Source organism: Chenopodium album, chromosome 20 (genome assembly GCF_948465745.1).
Source record: "Chenopodium album chromosome 20, dcCheAlbu1.1, whole genome shotgun sequence".
NCBI classification, from domain to species: domain Eukaryota; kingdom Viridiplantae; phylum Streptophyta; class Magnoliopsida; order Caryophyllales; family Amaranthaceae; genus Chenopodium; species Chenopodium album.
Window position 1 is genome coordinate 29,634,213 of NC_137853.1, and position 21,308 is coordinate 29,655,520.

The 21,308-nt window shown below is 32.4% G+C and overlaps 1 protein-coding gene across 1 annotated transcript; it reads left to right on the plus strand.

Moving 5' to 3' along the window:
* Nucleotides 1-489: 489 nt before the first annotated feature.
* LOC145597471 (DEK domain-containing chromatin-associated protein 1-like) lies at nucleotides 490-13,148 on the plus strand. Its single transcript, XM_081653651.1, has 11 exons — nucleotides 490-1,152; nucleotides 1,305-1,338; nucleotides 2,569-2,648; nucleotides 2,755-2,814; nucleotides 3,955-4,065; nucleotides 4,182-4,256; nucleotides 4,347-4,424; nucleotides 6,257-6,728; nucleotides 7,434-7,531; nucleotides 7,611-7,641; nucleotides 12,709-13,148. Exons 1-11 carry the CDS (start codon nucleotides 733-735, stop codon nucleotides 12,849-12,851), a joined length of 1,602 nt encoding a protein of 533 aa, XP_081509777.1. The 5' UTR covers nucleotides 490-732; the 3' UTR covers nucleotides 12,852-13,148.
* The last annotated feature ends 8,160 nt before the right edge of the window (nucleotides 13,149-21,308 follow it).

Consider the following 21,308-nt stretch of genomic DNA (forward strand, 5'->3'; position numbering starts at 1 on the left):
TCTGCTACACGAGGGTTGAAATATATATATATATATATCTCAAGCGAATCAAGACACACACGAAGTACAACTTAAGACACTATTAATACTTCAAGTTCACATCCTAATAAAGTAATAATAAGTTGTCTTTTAGATAATCAATCCGATTGCTTACCATAAAAATGCCAAGATTACAAACCAAATGAATCCTAACCATTATAAACTTAAATTCAATTATTACGTTTATATTGCCATAATCAACAAATTACTCTAGGAATGAAATATTTCAAACGAATTAAGACACAAGCTTCCAAACTACGTATAACTTAAAACACTTTAAATACACCACATCCTAAAAGTAAAATAATCCGCTACATAATCAAAATCTGATTCCTTACCATAAAACACCAAAATTTGAAATCAAAAGAAATCCCAAAAAATCAGAAGAAATTAAAACCCGCGGATTGAATTTACAAAATGAAAAAATTTGGTGATGAAATATTTGAACCCCGCCTAATCGGCAATACAGCCCGCCCTCATCCAAAAAAATTCGCCCCCTAAAAAACCCCAATTTCTCTCTCTTTTCCCCCCAATCGATCCAATTCCATTCTTTTCCCCCCTGAATTTCTCTCTCCTCTCAATTTTCTCTCTCCAATTTTTCGAATCTCACTGTCCGATCACTGCTTCACTTCTTTAGGGTTTCCAATTTCTGCTAGGGTTTCCGCTAAACCTCTGCAGATTCAAGCTTCTTCAATGGCGACGGAAGTTCAGGATGACAAGAAGCCGGAGAATGAGCCGGAGGTTGAAGATGAAGGCAAGGAGGTAGCAGAGGAGAAGGAAGGGAAGGGGGAAGAGAGAGAAGATGATGTGAAGGAAGAGGAAATGGAGGAAGGAGAAGAAGAGGAGGAAGTTGAGGTGAAGAAGGGTAAGAGAGATCGAAAGACGAAAGGTGAAGATGAGGAAGATGAAGTTGCAGAGGAGGAAGGTGAGGAAGAAGAGGAAGAAGAGTCTGAGAAGAAGAAGAGGAAGAAGAGTCCGGGTTCGAGTCCGAAAGAAGAGGTTACTACTCCTAAGGTTGAGAGGCCTACTAGAGAGAGGAAAGCTGTTGAGAGGTATCAGATTGCTTCGCCGGCTAGTCGGTCTTCCGGTGCGAAATCGTTGTCGATTGCGAAGGTGAATTCTGTTTCTTTTGTTTGTAGTTTGTGTAAAGATTTGTTCTTGGTTGTAATTTTATATGTACTCATTTTTGTAGTTTGTGAAAAGATTTGTTCTTGGTATTAATATGAATTCTTGATTTTTTTTTTTTTTTTTTTTACAATTTATAGGGTAGTGGAACTGTGCTCAAGGAAATTCCAAATGGTATGTGTTAATTTCTTGTCTTTCAGAGCTTTTTGTGTTTTATTTGTGTATATATTTGAAATTGCTGGTTAATGTAGGTGTTTTATGGTGAATTTTGTATTTCGAATAGTAAATTGAGTTTAGTGTTGTGGATTTGATCTGTTTTCCTTAAGGGAGTAGTTAAATTGAGCATTAAGGATTATGTGTTTTAAGAGGATTGAAATGCTGGTGTCCTTGATGTATCTCTAGGCTGAAATATGGGGATGGAAGTAGCTAATGAGATTGGTGAGTTATGATCGTAAAAGTCAAAAGACGAGGATGGTGAACCGGTGTGTTGATAATACGTACTGTGTGTAACTCTTTCAATTTTACGTTTTTGCTGTTTTTCACCCTTTGGACTTTAAATGGATCTGTCTAGAATTTCAAGATCTAAATGTTGTTACCCTTGATGTATCCTTGAGGCTGGGGATGGGGAGGGGAGATTACTAGAGAAGGCAAGTAGTTTATGAGATTGGGATTTATATTTAGTCTTATAGAAGTCAACAAACGAGGATAGAAATTAAACAGCTGCTTTAATAAGATTTATCATTAGTGCTTGTGAGATCCTACATTGTTGTTTATTGACAACTGTTAGAACCTGCAAGTCTGCAACTTATGTGTGCTAATCTTTTCTTATTTTAAGAACTGGTTTTGGTTTTAGTTTCTTTTCATTTTTGGGAAGTATAAAAGCTAAGCCTTGGAGCTGAGGTGAAGGTGGTTTAAATTTTGATAGTAAAGTTGTGAATGCCTAAATCCTTTTGATTAGTGTGGTATAACCAGGGTACAAGTTCATTCACTAGATAAGGCGTCGTCTTTTTCAGTGCCCTTAGTCCCTTACATAGGTGTTACCAACTCAAAAACTGAAAAAGTGAAAATTTTGATATGTGTATGGTGTTATTGCTTATTTACAACTAAGTGTAATAAGGAGTATGATACATCTTTGTCTAACAGCTGTTGGGCATTATTTTTTCTAATTTATAATATCTATTGTATTGTGCTATTGGCTTTTCAATTTTTCTTGGTATTATTGCTGTTTAATTTTAGTTATGTCTCTGTAGAAGAGAGAAAACAGTCTGTATCTGTAATTTTGAAATCTGAATGTTTAATGAATTGTTTTTAAGAATTCACATATTGATGGATTAATATTGACATTGCCAAGCTTACTTACTGCAGACTGGCTTGTTTTAATTCTGATCTTTTGACATGTTTTAGTGGCTTATAAGCTTTCAAAGAGAAAACCTGATGATAATCTGCAATTACTGCACACAATTCTTTTCGGAAAGAAAGCAAAAGTAAGTTTGTTTAAAGTGTGGTGTTATTTTTTTTTGATCTAGGTTGTGTTTGATGATAGTATTATCTGATAAGTACTCAGATTCTGATCCTTGCCTTTCTTCTTAGGTACATAATTTGAAGAAAGATATTGGTCAATTTTCTGGCTTTGTGTGGGTTGATAATGAGGTAGCTTATCCTTTATCTTGCCTAAGATTTAGATTATTATTTGTTTCTTTTATGCAGACTTGGTGTTATGAGTAACAAGTTTGAAGTTTAGGAACCAAGAATACTCATTTGCTGTTGATGTAACAGTGTAACACTGTTCCAAATCTTCCAATAACATTATTTTGGTGTTACTTTTTGTTGATTTTTAAAATTAATTTATCTTTTTTTTTTTTTTTTTTTATAATTTTTTTTATTCCCAGTGTCTTGTTAGCTACATGCTATTCAAGTTCATGTTCTTAAGGTTGTGTAATGAATCAAATTAAAGATTATGGCTGTAGGGTTTAATTACCATTGCTTTCAACTGTCTCTATCCTGCCTTTTTTTTTATAATCCACTTTGTTCTTCTCATCCTACCCCAAAATTTTCTTTTCCTGCAGTGGGAAATCTTCCCAATTACATTAATGTTGTGTGAAAATAAAGAACTTTTGGGAATGGAGGTAGTAGTAGTTTGCCATGGAATGTTTAATCACTATTTTGGCTTGGAAATAGTGGTCAGTCTTGGTTGGTTTTAGTCTTAGATGGAACTAAAAGGCTAATATTGGTGTATTTTTATCTTGATAAAAACATATATTATTGGTTAGAGATATATCACCTAATATGTGTGATGGTTATTAAGTATTGCTATAAGTTGGAAATTCTTATCTGGCTGTGAAGCTATGTTATTTAAATACAGAGAAGTTAGTTACCTGCCTGCTTAACAGATCATATGCAGATTAGTTATGTTTGACTTAGCTGGACAAAAGGAGAGTAGGATTTTTGGAATTCTCTTTTGATCTTATTGGTAAATTAATTATTTATTGGGCTGATAAAGTTGTAATTGTATGAGAAAGAGGATGAATAGAGAAAGCGAGGAGGGGGATACAAGAAAATGATAAAGTTTGGGGGTGAAATTGAGTGTAAGGGGCAATGTTATTTGTTGGAAAAATAAAGACATACTCTGTAGTACGACTGCAAGTGACACCAAGCAGGTGTCTCTGTGTCTGTCATATCATAAGGTCTCTGGACTGCTTATTTAATAACATGCATGCATTTTTTTTTTATTGCAGCCTTTTTTCCTTTATCTCCAATGGTCTCAGCTTGTAATAATTTTCTTTTTAACAGGAAAAACAGAGAGCCAAAACAAAGGAGAAGCTTGACAAATGTGTTAAAGAAAAATTGTTGGACTTTTGTGATGTGCTAAATATTCCCATTAATAAAGCTTCGGTCAGAAAGGTGAATAGTAGAGTAGAATTATAGTAAAACACATTCCTTTATTTATTTTTTCACCTGTCTGTTTCAGTGCTTGTGTTTTGTTATTAATCTATATTTGTCTTAATCAATGTTTTCAGGAAGATCTCTCTGTGAAGTTGTTAGAGTTTTTGGAGTCACCGCATGCTACCACTGAAGTTTTGCTTGCTGAGCAGGTATCTAGTAATAAGTTTGTGTTGTTTCAGGTAATTCAAATTTGACTCTAGTGAATTTTACTTGTCCTAATCATTCCTAATAATTGACAGAAAGGGAAAACACAGAAGAAAAAGGCAACCCCTGCGAAGAGCCGCTCAAAAGCTTCGTCTGCTGAAAAGTCTGCCAAGGTTTGTTATTGCTTTTGATTACCCATTCTCTATCAGCTCTTGCATAACTTATATTGTAATAATGCTTTGGGTAGATGAGTCACGCTAAATTTTAATAGATTGAAGGTACATGTCTTATCACAGAGATAATGATTAAGGGGTGACATTTAAATTGAATTATGAATTTGAGTGTTTTTTCTACTTTTCAAACTAAAAATTTGATTTTATGAGCTCTTTTGCACATCACCTTAAGACACATTTTGATTTTGGTAATTGATGGAGGAGTTCCCTTTAAGTTTTAGGTCAAATGAATAAAGTGCTCTAACCTAAAATGTTTCATTTGTCTAAGAATGCCTTCCAATTCTTCATACCTCCATTTTTTATTGACTCACCCATTTTTCTTACACATATTTTCCCTTCTATTAATCTATTATAAAGTTTTGCTCACACCCTTTTGTATTCAATAAAAAAGAAAGGGTAATTCTCAATGGTAGCCATGTAAAATTGCACATTTTCAATGTTAACAATTTTTTTTTTCCAAATTCTTAAATAGCATTAAAGTAACAATATATTTATAATCTAGCTTTATTTTATAAATTCTAATATAATTAACCTTTAAAAATAAACTGTAGTTAATTGATTAACCCCGCACCACCCTACCTTCACCACCACTGCCACCATTTCCCTTCTCCCTGACCACCCAGCTGCCGCTTTCCCGCCTCTCCTCCATCCCTAAACACCCAGCCGTCGCCCTCTCACCTTTCCCCTACCCCAAAAAAATTCCAAGCCACCCTCCACTTCTCCCCCGCCACTAAAAATCCCTAGCCGCCCTTCCCCTTTTCCCGAACAACCAAGATGCACTTCTTCCACACCTTAAACACCATGTTGACCCTTCCCTTCCCTTTAGAACAAGTCGAATAACCCATTTGCATTTCCCTCACCACTAAGAGTTTCGTTTAAGGGTAGGGGAAGGGGCGTTTGATGGTATTGCGGTGAGGGGAATAGGATTCTTGGGTTTCGTTTAAGGGTAGAGGGAGAGGAGGTTGAGGTTTTGCGGGGAAAAGAAGGGGATTCTATGATTTTGGGGTGGCATGGGCCATTGTAATTGGGTGGTTCAAAGGGAAGGGAGATAGGCAACTAGGAATTTTTTGGGGTGGTGGAGGGGCAAAAAGGGGCACTGTAGATTTTTTTTTTTGGTCGGGAAGAAGTGCATAGGAGCCGAGCGGGTGGTGGCCGGGTGTTTAGGGGTGGGGGGTAGGCAGGAGGGTGTGCAGGGAAAGAGAAAAAAGTGGGAAAGCGGCGGCTGGGTTGTTAGGCACACATTTTTCACGCCATAGCCATGTCACAACATAACACGGAGCCAATGCTGTTATGAAATCTGGCAAGCCTGACACTGTGCACTTGGACACTGAAACCTATTAAAAAAAGAGAGATTATTTTGAATGCATTTGTAAATCGGGAACAAGCTAGCTCAACACATTAATATTCTATACATTTTTATGATTATTTGTAAATAGGCAGTCAGAAAACATTATTCAGTCCTTAACATAATCTAGATTTATTTAAATTGCTTTGCTGTAATACAAGGTAATTGTCTAATAGCCATAGAAATTCATGATACTTCTTTGCTGTAATACAAGGTAATTGTAATACAAGGTAATTGTAACACAAGGTAATTGTAACACAAGGTAATTGTCTAATAGCCATAGAAATTGCTTTGCTGTAATACAAGGTTGTTGTCTAATAGTTGGATTATAAATGTAATTTTGTGTTTTAGTTTTTGTTTTTCTGTAGTTGCTATGGGATGTGTTGTTGGTGTTCTTACACTTATTTGACAAAATTTATGTGAGCAGAAAACTCCATCTGGGGAAAAACTAAAAAAGACAGCAAAAGCTGAAGAAGAAATTGAAGCTGATGATAATATGGAAACTCAATCTCACTCTTCAGACGAGGAGGGTTCTATGCAGAAACAAGAGAGTGATCAGGAGACAGATTCGGAGCAAGAGGAAGAGGTTGCTAAAGAAACAACTCCAAAGAGTTCGGCCAAGGATGATTCTGGGGCTAAAAATGGTAAAAAATCTATAAATACTAAGAAAAGTAGTGTCGAGAAATCTGCCAAAAGCCCTGCAAAATCTGCCAAGAAAACCGCGGTTGCTCCTAAAAAATCTACAGCCTCTGCTGAATCCTCCAAATCTAAGGGGTCGTCAAGTAAGAAGAAAAAGGTTGAGGAGGAAACCCAAAAGAAATCCAGTCGTGCTGAGGATAAGCCCTCAAACAAGAAGCAAGGAAGCAAGTCAGCAGCTAAGTCTGCTTCCAAAGATCAAGGTAAATTTAAATTCTTTTATCTCCAATATTTTTGCACTTTTGGTGTGAGTTTAGGGTGTATAGAAGTGGTTACATGTAGTTGCCCTTGGTTACACCGAAGGTTTTTTTGTAATGTTCTTATATATGTGAATTGACCGATCCAATTCTTGCCTCAGAACTGAAAGTGGCTGGTTCTGCAAAAGAGTTGGGCTACCTGGGATGTTTATTTCAAGTCAAATTTGTAATACATAACTGATGATAATTGGGGCAATTTGATTGAACCTGAGATTATTCAGAGCCAAGATGATAAAATCTGAACCCAATTTTACCCCTATTACTATATTTCTCTTGCTATTGTTGAATTTCTTGAGGCATAATTGTCATGTTAAAACTCTTGCCTTTTAAGATTCCTCATTTATGCTGTCATCTTTTATCCGTTTGTGGTAACCTTATGTTTTCAACTTGAACGTTTTAATCACTCTTTTAAAACTTTCTTAAATTTTATTCTTGATTTTCTTTTAAAAATCTCTTAATTTTTGTTATTTCGTTTACTCACTTTACTCACCTTTTTTCAAACTCTTTTAAATGATGGTTTTTGTTGTTTCTGTTTCTTTATATTGTGCGGTTCCATATGACGATTCATGTTAGCCGACCCTAAATCTTTTTGGGACTAAGGCTTTGTTGTTGTATTATATTTTAAATTTTCTGTATGTTTCTATCATTTAGGTAAAGGGAAAACAAAGAAAGAAGCAAAAGCAGAGCCAACAAACGATGAGTTGCGTGCTCAGGCAGTTAATATTTTGAAAGAAGTGGACTTTAACACTGTATGTAACTGTGATTTCTATGTTTCTTTTTAAGCTATTATTTTCAGATGGTTTTCTGAACTCTGGTTTATTGGTGCAGGCAACTCTATCAGATATCCTCCGACTGCTTGGTATGCTACTTTGATCTCTTTTATGCCTTTACTCTTGTCTCATTAAATTTGGGCAATTTGTTTGTCTATAGCTTATAGGGGTGTAGAAACATGGCCAATTTAGTTCTGTTTGCAGAAATTTTTTGAATTTAACTTACTCTGTTTGGGAGGGAGAATTGTTGCCAGGAGTTGTAGTTTGGTGGCTAGGCTGCACATTGGTGGTTTCAGACATGGGTTTGGGAAAGTAGTCAGGTATACACCAATACATGTAAAATATGAAGTACATTTCACTAACTTTGTAAAAGTATTAGAAAATTACGTCCAACTTAATGACTGAAACATTTTAAACAAAATTTAACATCATAAGTTAATTTAAAGAAGTGCAGAATGTTTCTACAGAGGCCAAATAGAAGCCAAGCTTGTGAATTCTTAGTCACTATACTATTAACTACTACAACAAAAAAATCTCCAACATCCTACCTTGTTCTTGCCCTGACAAGGTGGGTGTGCATCTTACTAATTTTGTATTAAATTACCAGTATCAGTACCCATGATCCATCCCTTCTCTTAATTAATTATTATTTTCACACAAGATTACAAGAACGGACCTGCTCGCTTACTCTGTATTTGCTGAGCCCTTGGTTGTAGGCCTATTTGTCGGTGTACAATGAGCTTCAGGGATGTGGGTATGGCTGTGACTCTGTGAGTCATGAAGTTGGCTGGCTAAAGGTCGTGGTGTACAGTATGGGACCGGTGAGGGAGGGAGGGATAGAAAGAGAGGCGATGAACAAACTTCACAAGAAACCTATGATCTAACCTTGTCTCTTCAAGCTAATTTTCTTTCTCAGTTTTCCTTTCAAATTTGCAATCTCCTATTCTTTATCTGAAAATTTTTTCCCCCTCGTACTTCCTCTGTTTATTTTTTCTTGCAACATTTCTGTTTTACATTCAATCATGCATTTGTAAAACACAGTCCGTATTAGTGTGCCCATTGGCACATGTTAAGTCAAAAAAAATAAGTGAATCCTTAAGGGTTTTTTTTAATTTTATTTTTATTTTTTTATTTATTTTTTATTTTTTTAATAAGATTCATTTAATCAATCAATTCAAGCCTTAATCTCATAAGTGAGGTCGGCTACATGAACCAAAAGTGATTATTTCGTATAGTCATTCACAAATCTCTTCCTCTATCCCTTGCGAATCCATTTGTTTCATATCATTTCTAACTCTTTCCAACCAAACTTTTACATTCTACCAAGATCCATTGGTTTAATTTAATTAGTTATAGAAAGATTATTATTATTATTAGAATAACTTTATTGATGATGAATATTTTATGTTGTGTGCTCATGGACACACATTAGAAAATCCATTGTAAAATTTATAAAAGTTAGATTCTAATATAATAGATTGAGATGAATTTAACAAAATTTCGTATGATTGATTTTTAAGTGTAGATCACAATATATAATTGAAGTTTGTGTACATTAAAAGTGTACATCGTTGAATTGTTATAATGAAGGAAGTATTAGCTTAATGTATAGGTACTCCTTTTGTATATTTTAACGTTCAAGTGACATTTTCATAAAGAGGCCTTCTATTCCTAATTTTGGATACTTTCTATGATATCTTTAACTTTATCTATCTCCTTTGGTCTTCACTATTATATTTAAATTATATATCTCCTCACACAGTTTCTACTACTACATTCTCTTCTCACATCTTGTATCCTTTACTTTCTAATAAATTATATACCCATTACATTATTCAATTCGTTTATAAACTTCACTATGATATTATTTTCTCTGTTTCATAACACATACTCCATGATAACTTCTTATACACCCTCTATTTTTTTTTTAAAATGTTCTACTTTCTATAATCGGTTGGTTTTTTAAGTGCGACCTTTCCTTTTTTTTTTGGGCAAATTACTTTATTTTAACATTGTTTTGACACCTACCCGTTTATACCTTTTTTTTTTAATTATTTTTTTTTTCATTCTTCATTTTATTTATTCCTTCTTCTTGCATCCTTTACTTTTTCTATAAACTATTAATTTTAGCATTTATTGTTACAATTTTTTTATTCCTTGATTACCCCGCTTGTTATTCTTTTATAGTCAATTAAACTACCTTAGACTATGTGTCGGTCAAAGTGTAACATTTATATTTAAATGGAGGATGTATTGTTTTAACTATGATCTAGTTAATTAATATTATGTAAAATAAATGTCATTTTGTTTTTTGTTGGTGAGCGAATGTTAAAGTATAATCTTAAAATACTGGCTTTTAAAAACTTTTCAAACTTATAATTATAGCCGTTAATGGTTAATATAGTATAGTCAACAACTTTAAAAGTCAAAATGGTGTATGTTTTCGTAAATAGAGAAAATGTTTTAATCACCTTTTTTATTTCTCCTAAAACTCTTTGGAAATTAGTATGTTTTAATTTGTGGAGTAACACACTGCTATTTGAAAGTTCTTTACAATTCACTTTAAGCTTTTTTGGCATTTTATTTACTACTTTAAGCTTATATCTTAGAGTATTCACACCTTTCCATATATCAACCCTTTCTTGCTTAAACTTATTTTTCAACTATCTTTTTTCATTCACTTTTTCTTCTACCTATTCACAATATCAAACTCTTTTTCCAAGTACCTTAATATGTGTTCAAACACTAAGGGGTCGTTTGGTGGAACTAAGGAGTTCTAATTCCACTCCATCCCCCTAGAATCCCATACCCATCTTACTTTCAAAGATTCAAAATTCATCCCTTTAATTAATTGTAAAAACCATTCTAAATACTAAACAAGCAAGTTTAGACAAGTATGGGATTTAGAATATGTACCTCCCTAGTATGAGATTTTATACATATCTATTCCAACTTAACAAACCAAACGACCTAAATGTTTATAAAACTTTCAAAATAGAGGTAGGATATACTCCCCTTATTCCTTGCCACATGTTAATGCAGTTTGGCTTAAAATATGCAATTTTGTATTAATAAGAATTATGAAAAAAATATATTGAAAATTTACATTGAGAGTTGAGACTAAATCAAACATATTACACATTGATATTTGATATTTATGTTACTCTTTATTTTGCATCACTTCCTTTTTTTTTTTAATTTAATTTGCGTTGATTTTATATTTGGTAATTTTAGACCACATTGTATTTATTCTCTTCCTAAAGCTCCACTCAAAATAGTTTATCATTTCTCTTTTTCTTTCAAGTTCGTTACCTTAGTTTAGATGTATTCATTTCTAGGTGTTTCTTAATAAATATTTTTTTAATAATATAATCTTTTTTGGTTCATGTAACCGACTCCACTTATGTGATTAAGACTTTTATTGATAGATTAGATTGTTAATAAAATCTTTGTCATTTAATATGAAATAAAATATTCTTACATAATAATCACTTTTGATTCATGTAGCCAACTCCACTTATGGGATTAAGGCTTTCATTGGTTGATTAGATTGTGTTAATAAAATATTTTTGTTACTTAATATGAAAATTTTATGCATATAACCTTTGTGAAGTAGATCCCTCTTTAATTATCTCTCACACTCACGTTATAATTTAATGTCATGTGAGTCATATTGCCATCTTTTATTCAATTCATTCATATGTAACTTCTCACTATCTACCAAAAAAAATCTACCTTGCCATCTTTTAATCAATTTATTACATACCTTAATATGCATGTCCAAATTTGACATGAAGATTTTTCAAGGATGAAGTATTAGAAACATTAAGTCATTAAGTATGTTTGTATACATGATAAGATGAATTTAAACATTTCTATACAATCCCAATGAGAATAGAAGCACATCTCTTCTTGCTTGGCTTGTAACATTAGTTTTCTTTTAGCTTACGAAGTGGTTAGCCCACCTACATGCATTCGCTAACCCAATTTTTGCATCTAGAATCATTACAGCAAATCCGCAAATAGTCTTCCTGAAATCATTTTAGAACGCTAAAAAAATTCCATTTACTTAAATTGGAAAATCTCTATACTTGACTCATATGATGTAGGCCCCTTCATTTACTCTCTTTCTTTCACATTCTCATTACATCCTACTAAATTCTTTAACAAAAATTTTTACAAAATTTTAATGTCTATCGAACAGTTTTATGGTAATTTTTTGTCATGATAACTTTAACCCTTCTTTGGTTTAATTTTAAACCGAAGATGATTTTGTAAATATGCAATGTGAGAAGTTTTATTAGGGTAACATATTTACTTTCACTCATTAAGATTTGATTTTTATTCATTTGAAGAGAGTAACTTAATTGATAAGTAAATATGACTCTTATATATAATAGGGTAACTTACTGACTTTTATATATATTGGGGCAATTTTTATATATTTCGGGGTAATTTTTATATATTTCAGGGTAGCTTTTAATCATTGTAAAACAACTTTACAAAGGATGTACAGTATTTGTTGTACACCTGATTTTTTTTTTGCCCTTTTTTAATATGTGTGACCAAACCTAACAGGATAATTATTTGGGGATGGAACAAGTGTTTATATGTTAGAACTATGTGCAACATTTTCCCTTGGTGCTAACTGAAATGCACACCGTTCTATTTTTTTTTTTCCTTTTCTACATGTGCATTTCCTTGTCTTTGCTTCCTTTATTCAGCTTGTGCTTCTGCTTTTATCTTGTCTCGTTGTCTAGTATACAATTTTGCAGTACTCTTCACTGTTTTGTGCTGTCATTGCATATTGCTGTGATCGCCTTTATTCAATCCCCTATTCTTGCTTGTGTGCCTGTACTTTGATTACTTGCCTACTTAGGCTGTCGGGTCTACTGCCCTTCCGTTCGTAATACAGTTACAATCTACCTGACAATTGCTTATTAGGATACGATCTTTGATCTACCTTGATGTTCCTTCTAGTTAGATATACAAGGCACTACCATATGTCTTGTTTAGGGGTCTGGAATCCAGTCTTACAAGGGATGATCTTCAGAGACAGGATGCAATTTTGATTGGGGTTTTTAAGAATCTGTGCTTCCTGGAGGGCTTCTGGATACATTGCTGATAGCCTGATATGCTGTAAATATGTTTTTCAGGTTCCCATTTTGGCGTGGACTTGATGCACAGAAAGGCAGAGGTCAAGGCCATTATCACAGAAGTAATTGAAAATATGTCTAATGATGATGAGGACGAGGATGAGGATGATGGTGAGGATACAGACGACTCCGGAAAAGCATAAGTATATGAAGAGATGGAGTTTGGCTGGCTGTTCCAATGCATTTAGCCAGCCTGCTCGTGTGATTGATTAAAGCATTTGAATTGTGTTAGTGTTCGACATACCATAGAGTTGTAGACTAGTAGATTAGAGAAAGCCTGCAGCAGTGGTCTATGTATCATAGACAATTCTTTTTCTTTTTACCTTTAAAAACCGTTCTGTAGGTTGTTTTTAGATGTCTCTAACGGTCTGTATTTCTTATTGTATTGGGAACCTTTTTGTTTAAATTTCTGAAAATCAATAGAGTTTATTTAGGATTCATCTAGTTGCTTCAACTTAGGTTTAAATGTCATGTGCTTTTGGGTCGAGTTCAATTTAGGTTTCCTGAATTCAGGCTTCGATAGATTTCAAATCTCCATTTTTGGGTTGGGTGGTTTTGCCAACTTTTAGTAATAAATGATAAACACAAGTATCCCACAGTGATGAATCTGTATTAAGGCCATCACATAAATTGTGTAGTGCCAAATTTGTTATGAAGAAAATTAGGGCCTGTTTTGATTGATTGAGCTAAATTGAATTGAACTTAACTTATTGGAGCTGAATTGAACTGAACTGAATATTTTATGAGAGAAAGAAACTAAGAACTGAACTGAAAATAATCTGAAGAAAACAGGCCCGTAATAAAGAAGTAGATGATCTTTCTTGAAATTATCCTTCTAAGTTTAAGTTATTCTTTTAATCCCGTGTCAACCAAACGTCCCCATTAGCAATTTAAACAAGTTAATCTTTTATTTTTCTTCATACCAATGTGGCTAATAGTCATGTTGTTGTAAGTACATACGAGAAACCATTTTTTTTAAGTTAATGCTTTGATTACTACAATATGTTGTACCAAACTATCAAATAAAGTGTAACAACGTTCACATTTATGAATTATATGTGGTCCGTGGCCAATCTTTTTTCCATACTCGTAATAGTTATTACAGTACTTTGTATAAGTCATCATTTTGATTGCAACATCCTTACATGTCCCCATTTTAAGTAAATAGTTCCATGCTTACAGCGTTCAAGATGATAAATGAGGGTGGTGATAGTGACATGGAGACGGGTAGGGGTTGATTGATCCAAATTAGCTCTTTTAAAAACTTGTTTAAACAATAAAAATATAAAAAATGGAGCTTGTAATTGAACCTAAATGCTTGTATTTGGGGTTTGCCCATCCAATTATATTATCTTCAACTGAAAAATCTGGAACACAATTTAAATAAATTAGAAAGATGACAAAGTAGAATTTAAGATTAGACAAATTGTGGTAAGAAAAATTAGGGAATCCTTGTCCAATTCACAACAACCTATGGTTATAATTAATTTGAATGAGTTAATTTTGAAAAATTAGAATTAGATCGATAATTAAAATTATAAGTATAGATGACTAAAAGTTAGCTGAAAAATATACGACTATAAAAACATATTTTCTTCGACATTTTCCATTTGCCCCATCTATTCTATCTGAAGAGAAGAAGTTCAACCAATTATATGTCGATATTATTTATACAATCCTTAATTATATACGGAGTATAATTAAAAATAATTGATGAAAGATATGAACAGAAAATATTTGATGAGGACAAATATTGAAAAACACATTATATTCAGAAGCAAATGGTCTATTAGATCATCCATTATTTTTTTTTAATTTTTAAATTTATGCCCAAATTATTTTATATAGATATTTGTATGCTTTATTTAATACGGAGTAATTGAACTCACAAATTCCTTCACAATTTTGGACAATGATTGATGTTAATATATGTAAATATGTAATGGCTCCAAAAGCTCCCCAAAGTCCAAAACATGGTTGTTTACACACATATAACTTTAGATTGTTTGGTGGCTGATATAGTAATTACATATTTTGACCTTTGATAAATGCATTGTTAGTAGTTAGAACTCTTAGAAGTGTGGCTTGGCATTAAAAATAAATAAAATGGCCACTAAGCCCAACTCTGGTAAATTGCAAGTAGAGACCTCAAATTCGGATAATTTTGGGTTAGAATGTTCATTCAGGTTAAATTGGTTTGATTTAGGCCCTATTCACTTCACCTTAAATAAATTGGTTTGATTTTAGTAATATACTACTTAAATTCTCTCTCCTCTCTCTCCTCCTTTTTTCTCTCCAAAACCCTAGCCTTCATTGTTGAAATTTTGAAGGGGCTTCTATCGATTTTAATCGGTGAAAAGCCCCAATCCTTGTTTCTTTATTGTTTTTTAGGTGTATAATAATGCTTCCTCCTTTTGGGAGGAACTTTTCTCTCTCGAAAGAAAGGGTTTCCGATCTCCTTCGAAAGACAAGGGTTATTCGACCTCCTTCGAAAGACAAGGTTTATCTCCTCTTTTCGAGAGAGAAATTTCTTAGTTTTGAATCCACGGTAGTAGATCTAATGGATTGTCGTGAAATTATTTCTTTGGTGAAAAAGTTATCAAGTTTTCGAATACGAACAGATGAATCTGAAGGAAAGCATCCTCACGGCTACAAAGGATCGTTAGATTGTCTCTCCAACAAGGCTGTAATTTTCAGCGATATAAGCGGGAGATGCTCTGCAGTGCAAGATCTACTCGACGATCGTAGTTTTTATGAAGGAAAATTCTATTTGATTCAATATCTTATGTATTTGTTAACGTCGAATCTCTATTGTAGATGTCGTATGACATTTAATTAATGAAATATTTTTTCTATTCAAAAAAAATAATAATAAAAATAAATAATTTCAGTTTAATAAGAATAAGTCCGATTCAGTAAAAATAATTTTAGTTCGGTAAAAATAATTCCAGTTCAGTAAATATCATCTAAAGAAGAAATACAATAGAAATTGAGTATAAATAATTTCAGTTCAGTGAAAAAAAAATCAGTTTAGCAAAAATAATCTCAGTGTAGTAAAATTAATTTAAGTTCTATAAAAATAATTTAAGTTCAGCAAAAATAATTTTAATTCAGTAAAAATAATTTCAGTTCAGCAAAAATAAGCTGAAGTGAATGGGGCCTTATATCCAACTACGAGTAACAAGATAAGTGAATAAAGATCATTTATTGTTTCAGATTCCAATTGGTTTCACATAGCATTATGTAAGATTTGAGTTAATCTTGGATCAAGTGTTTAAAGTGTGAAAATTTGATTTTTTTTTGCCAAATTCTAATTGGATTAATAAACTGTGAAAACAACTATATTGTCAATATTTAATTAGCTTAGAAATTCTGAAAGCTACACATATCATACAATTATTAAAAGCTAATAGTATTGTATTTGTGCGAAAATGACCAATAAAATATTTGTCAAGTCATATGTGGAATGGATGCGACACAATGTTTCTATGGAAATGGGGTATTTTCTTTTTTTAGGGCCTGTTCACATTTACTGAACTAAGCTGAACTGAACTAATTGATTGGAGCTGAACTGAACTGAAATGAATATTTTATGAGAGAGGGAAATTAGGAACTAAACTGAACTGAACTGATTGGAGCTGAACTGAAATTAAGTAAATATGAACAGGTCCTTAGTCCCAATAATTTATTAGCATGTTGCCATGACACGCATCAACACCTAAATAGTTTTTTTTTTTTTTTTTTTTTTTTTTTTTTTTTTTTTTTTTTTTTAATAAAAAAAACCTAAAACTCCCGAAAGCCACCACCATCGAAACCCTCTCCCTACAACCACCACCGAACCCCCCTTGCCTTCCCTCACCATCGAAACCACCCCTTACGGAAACAACCCCCTTCCCCTAACCCCTCTAAATTGCCCCTTTCTTTCTCCACCACAGAAACCCTCTCCTTCCATCGAAACTCCTCCTTCCCTCCCCCAGTCCCCTCCCCACCAAAATAGTAGAGAGAAAAGAGATACGAGAGGGGGTTGCCGAAATGGGGGAAAATAGCTACCAGAAAGAGAATAAGGGGAAGAGGCTGCCATAAAGAGGGGAAGGGGCTATTGTTTAAACGAGGGCAAGCTAGAGAAATTTACTCATTTATCTAGCATCAACTCAACGGTCATATGCAATCAATAAAAGAAAAATAAACCCTCGGATTATTAAAAATAATCAAAAGTGGGCCGGGATTAATAAAAGTAAATTAGACAATTAAATTTTTACTAGGTTAGCCGTAATTTATTTAGCCGTTATATCAACTTATTATTAATTTTGCTGATAGACAATTAAATATATTGATGATCAAAGTTGGTGTATTAAGTTGTTGCATTGCCTATTGTAAAAGTTATTTTTTCATCAATGAAACTGTGAAATTATTGAAAAAGGTTGTCAACTTTGCTATGTCTACTTTCATTTTTGCTAACTCAAAAAATTATTATTGTTATTATTACGTTAACACTCCATTTACTCTTGCGCCCTCCATTGGAAATTATGCTTTGAATGTTTATAAAAACAAAATGTGGGTACACCTATATGGCCATTTCCTAGATATTTAATAGCCGAGTAGAAAATTTTAAGCCACTTTAGATAAGTCTTTTTTTTTAAATCGATGTTTAACCAAATGCATACACACAAAGTCATGCCAAATTAATGGATCTTATTACTTTCTAATACTTAATATGAAGTACGTAGTATAACATAACAATTATAGTATTAAGATGATTATCACTTAATATAATAATACAACTCATGCCTTATGCTAGATTTTTTTTTTATTAAAAAAAAACTATTTTCTTAAATTGCTTACTTGTTGTAAGAATTGAAATATGATTAGATATTTCTATTTTATAAAAATTAATTAGACTATCAATTTACATATCTATAATCAGTTATTAGGGACAAAACAACCTGTCGTCGTTAAAGTATGAACATTTATTCAAGTTTCTACTAAAAAATAAATATAGTTTTGTTGAACAACATTAAACAACCATAATATAATTGTCTACCTAATATATATAGTTACTTGTGATAAGGGGTTTGACATTGCTTGTTGTGCAATTAGGAAATTTGTATTGGCTATTGATTGAGATTACCCTCAGAATGGTTAAAGTGGGCAAAGCACACTTGTTCATTTTTTGACTTTCTTGCATAACAATGTCTTCCATATCTCATCCTAATCTGTTTTAGGAACAAGAAATACTTCATTTGCTCGTAAAAAAAGAGTCAAATTGCGTGGACTTTGACTTTGTCTTTTAGAATCTCATGCACGCATTGCTTCTTTTTTTTTTATTATTTTTTTTATTTTTTTTATACATTATGTACACTGTATTTTGACTTTTTATATTGATTACTTTATAAAATACTGCAGGTATTGGAGCACGTGATGCCGCCCATATTTTCACTAGGATTGGATTTGTTATAGGTAAAGAAGTGAGAGCTCAGATTGTATCTCGGTTTTCTACTAATTTTATATAAGTTGTATGACTTTGTCTATAATAATAATAATAATAATAATAATAATAATAATACTCCCTCCGTCCCCTATTGATGGTCATTTTTGCTAAAAAATCACGGGAATTAAGGAGAAATAAAGAAAGTACATTGAAAAAGTAAATTTACATTGGGTATGCAAAAAAGTAAAGAGAGAAAGTAATTAAAGTACATGGGAAAGTAAAATTTACATGGGAAAGTTAAATTTGCACAAACATTTTTACAAATGTTAGAGAATTTTGGTAAAAAAATAATATTAATGGTATTTGGAAAAAGCAAATATGACTAACATTTTAAGTCACCAAAAATGGCAAAAGTGACCATCAATAGGGGACGGAGGGAATAGTAATAATAATAGTAATAATAATAATAAAAAAAATAATAATAATAGTAATAATAGTAATAATAATAATAATAATAGTGATAATAATAATAGTAATACTAATAGTAATAATAATAATAATAGTAATAATAATAGTAGTAATAATAAGAATAGTAATAATATATTTAAAAATCGTGCATCGCACGAACTTTCATCTACTTATTTTAACTAGCCGGCAGTCACTTTAAAGTTCGTAAATTGGGTTGACAATAAAAGCTGAAAAGGGGTTGAAATTGAAAAGATAATACAAATAAAATAAAATGAGCAAACCCCCATTAATCTCAGAGATAAACAAATTAAGTTTATCTCTACTAACAAAAGAGGAGAATTGGATTTTATATTATAAAATGTTGTACTAATAGAAAAAGTGAAGAATTATGTCAGAAGTAGTTCCTAGCAATGTTAACTAACGTCCGTTAGAGTTTTCTTTTACATTTTAATACCTCATTATTTCCTTCTTTGAACCACGACCATCGGAATTGAACACCACCACCACCACCACCAGTCCATCACCACCATCTTCTTCCTCATTCAATTAACTATCATGGTTCCACCGGAAAAACTCATAGCTGAAACCAACTATCATTTTCTTCTTCTTCCTCGAACCGACCACCATCCTCATCTACCGATACTAACACAGTAACACTGAAATCAATGGAGGCTTGGCGGCTTTGCCGCTAATTATAACGAAAACCCTAAAGAAAATGGAGAAATTTAGGGATGGGTTAACCCTAAAGGGTAAGTGAGTTTCCGGTGAACTATGAAACATTGATTCCGCTACTAGCACGCCGCTAACCTCCATCGTCCTCACACAACTTCAAACCTCCTCAGGGGTGACACATTCCCACTAAGAGTACGTCGGCGGTGAGTCAGTGTCTCGATGACAAGCAGCAATCGCAATTTCCAATTTGTGTTTGTATATTGCTGATTAAATTGAGTTAGTACTCCGTACATGTTAACAGAAAGGTAAGAAGCGTTAACGAATCTGTTTTTACCCAGCTTGCGTTCACACTCAAGATTACAAACGTGCCCTCACATTATACTGAGTAAATTACGACATTACCCCTGGATAAACGAAATTTGTTTATCCCGGTTATAAACTTGAATTTTCTCAAATAAAATTGCCCCATAAGTTGTGGACTCAGTCTTTCAATAATTTTAGGAAAATTTGCAAATTGCAGCCATTTAAAGTTCATATTTTGCAAATTGTAGCCATTTTAAAAAAAAAATTGCAGCCCAAAAGTTCGTATATATTGTAAATTGCAGCCCGATTCAATTTTTTCATCGGTTTCATGTCGAAAAATCTTCATTAAAGGTTTTAGGGCCCATTTTAGCTCTTAAGGTTTCGAATTGAGCTTGGAATTAGCCAAAAAAATAACGTTAGTGCCTCCTTTTGTGTAACAGAAATGTATCGATTTGTGGAATATTGTAAAAATGAGACACTTAGGTTATTTTTTTTTGCTAATTTCGAGCTTTATTCGCACCCATAAGAGCTAAAATGGCCCCTAAAACCTTATCGAAGGTTTATCGACATGTAAATCGATAAATAAGTTAAATCGGGCTGCAATTTACAATTTATACGAACTTTTGGGCTGCAATTTGTAATTTTTTTAAATGGCTGCAATTTGCAAAATACGAACTTTAAATGGCTGCAATTTGCAAATTTTCCTAATTTTAGAACACTTTTTTTTATGAAGGGATTTTGATTTTAGAACACTTTATAATAGTAAATTTATTTATTTACATCTTTAATCCTATTATAATTATTCCAAGCAGGTGTACAATACACTTATTACCAGAAAATTGAAATTACTACTTCATTAAACTGATCCCTAACTGATAGATTGAAAATTTATTAATTATTATCGCGTATTAATGCCTCTTTGGCAATCCACAAATTCTTATATGTGTCTGGCCAGCCACCATAGGGTTAATTCATTAGTGTTACTAGATTAGACTCCCGTGCAATGCACGAATGTTGAATAATTACAATAACAATATAATTATACAAAAAACAACAAATCAATTCACCACACATCAATTATTAAAAAGCATGAAATAAATTAAAACATGTGAGAGAAAAAATTTAATTATGTCATAGTTATATATTATGTGCAAGTTGATATTTTAGCAAGTTTACTTTAAATTTTGTATAAAATAAAAGTCATAATTTAGACAGTAGCGGATCCAGGATTTTCGAACTGGTGAGTCACCATCAATATATAATTGGTCACTTATTTCAATCCAAAAATTTACCAAAATGATTTCAATCCAAAAATAGGACATAAAAATAAAAATTCATACTATAATAGTACTTAAAAATTCAATCTTACAAGTCAAAAGTACTTACTCCAAATAAATAACATGTTACAAATAAATAGTACTATAAAATTATTACATTAAATTAACTTTATGATTTTTTACTTAATTGATAAGCTTTGTGGGAAAATATTAAAATTGGTTGCGCAATTATAATATAAATTGAAACAAGAATTATTAAAAAATTATACGGAGTACAAATTGAAACAAGAATTATTAAAAAATTATACGGAGTACAAAAAAAAAATAGTGAGATAACTTAAGAGACCTATTATTAAATATCACAGGTCTCTTTAATTAAAAAGAAAGCAGCGGCAAATACAATGTCAGTAGAAAGAGCCCGGTTTTATAGTTAAAAAAATCTGACAAAGTGT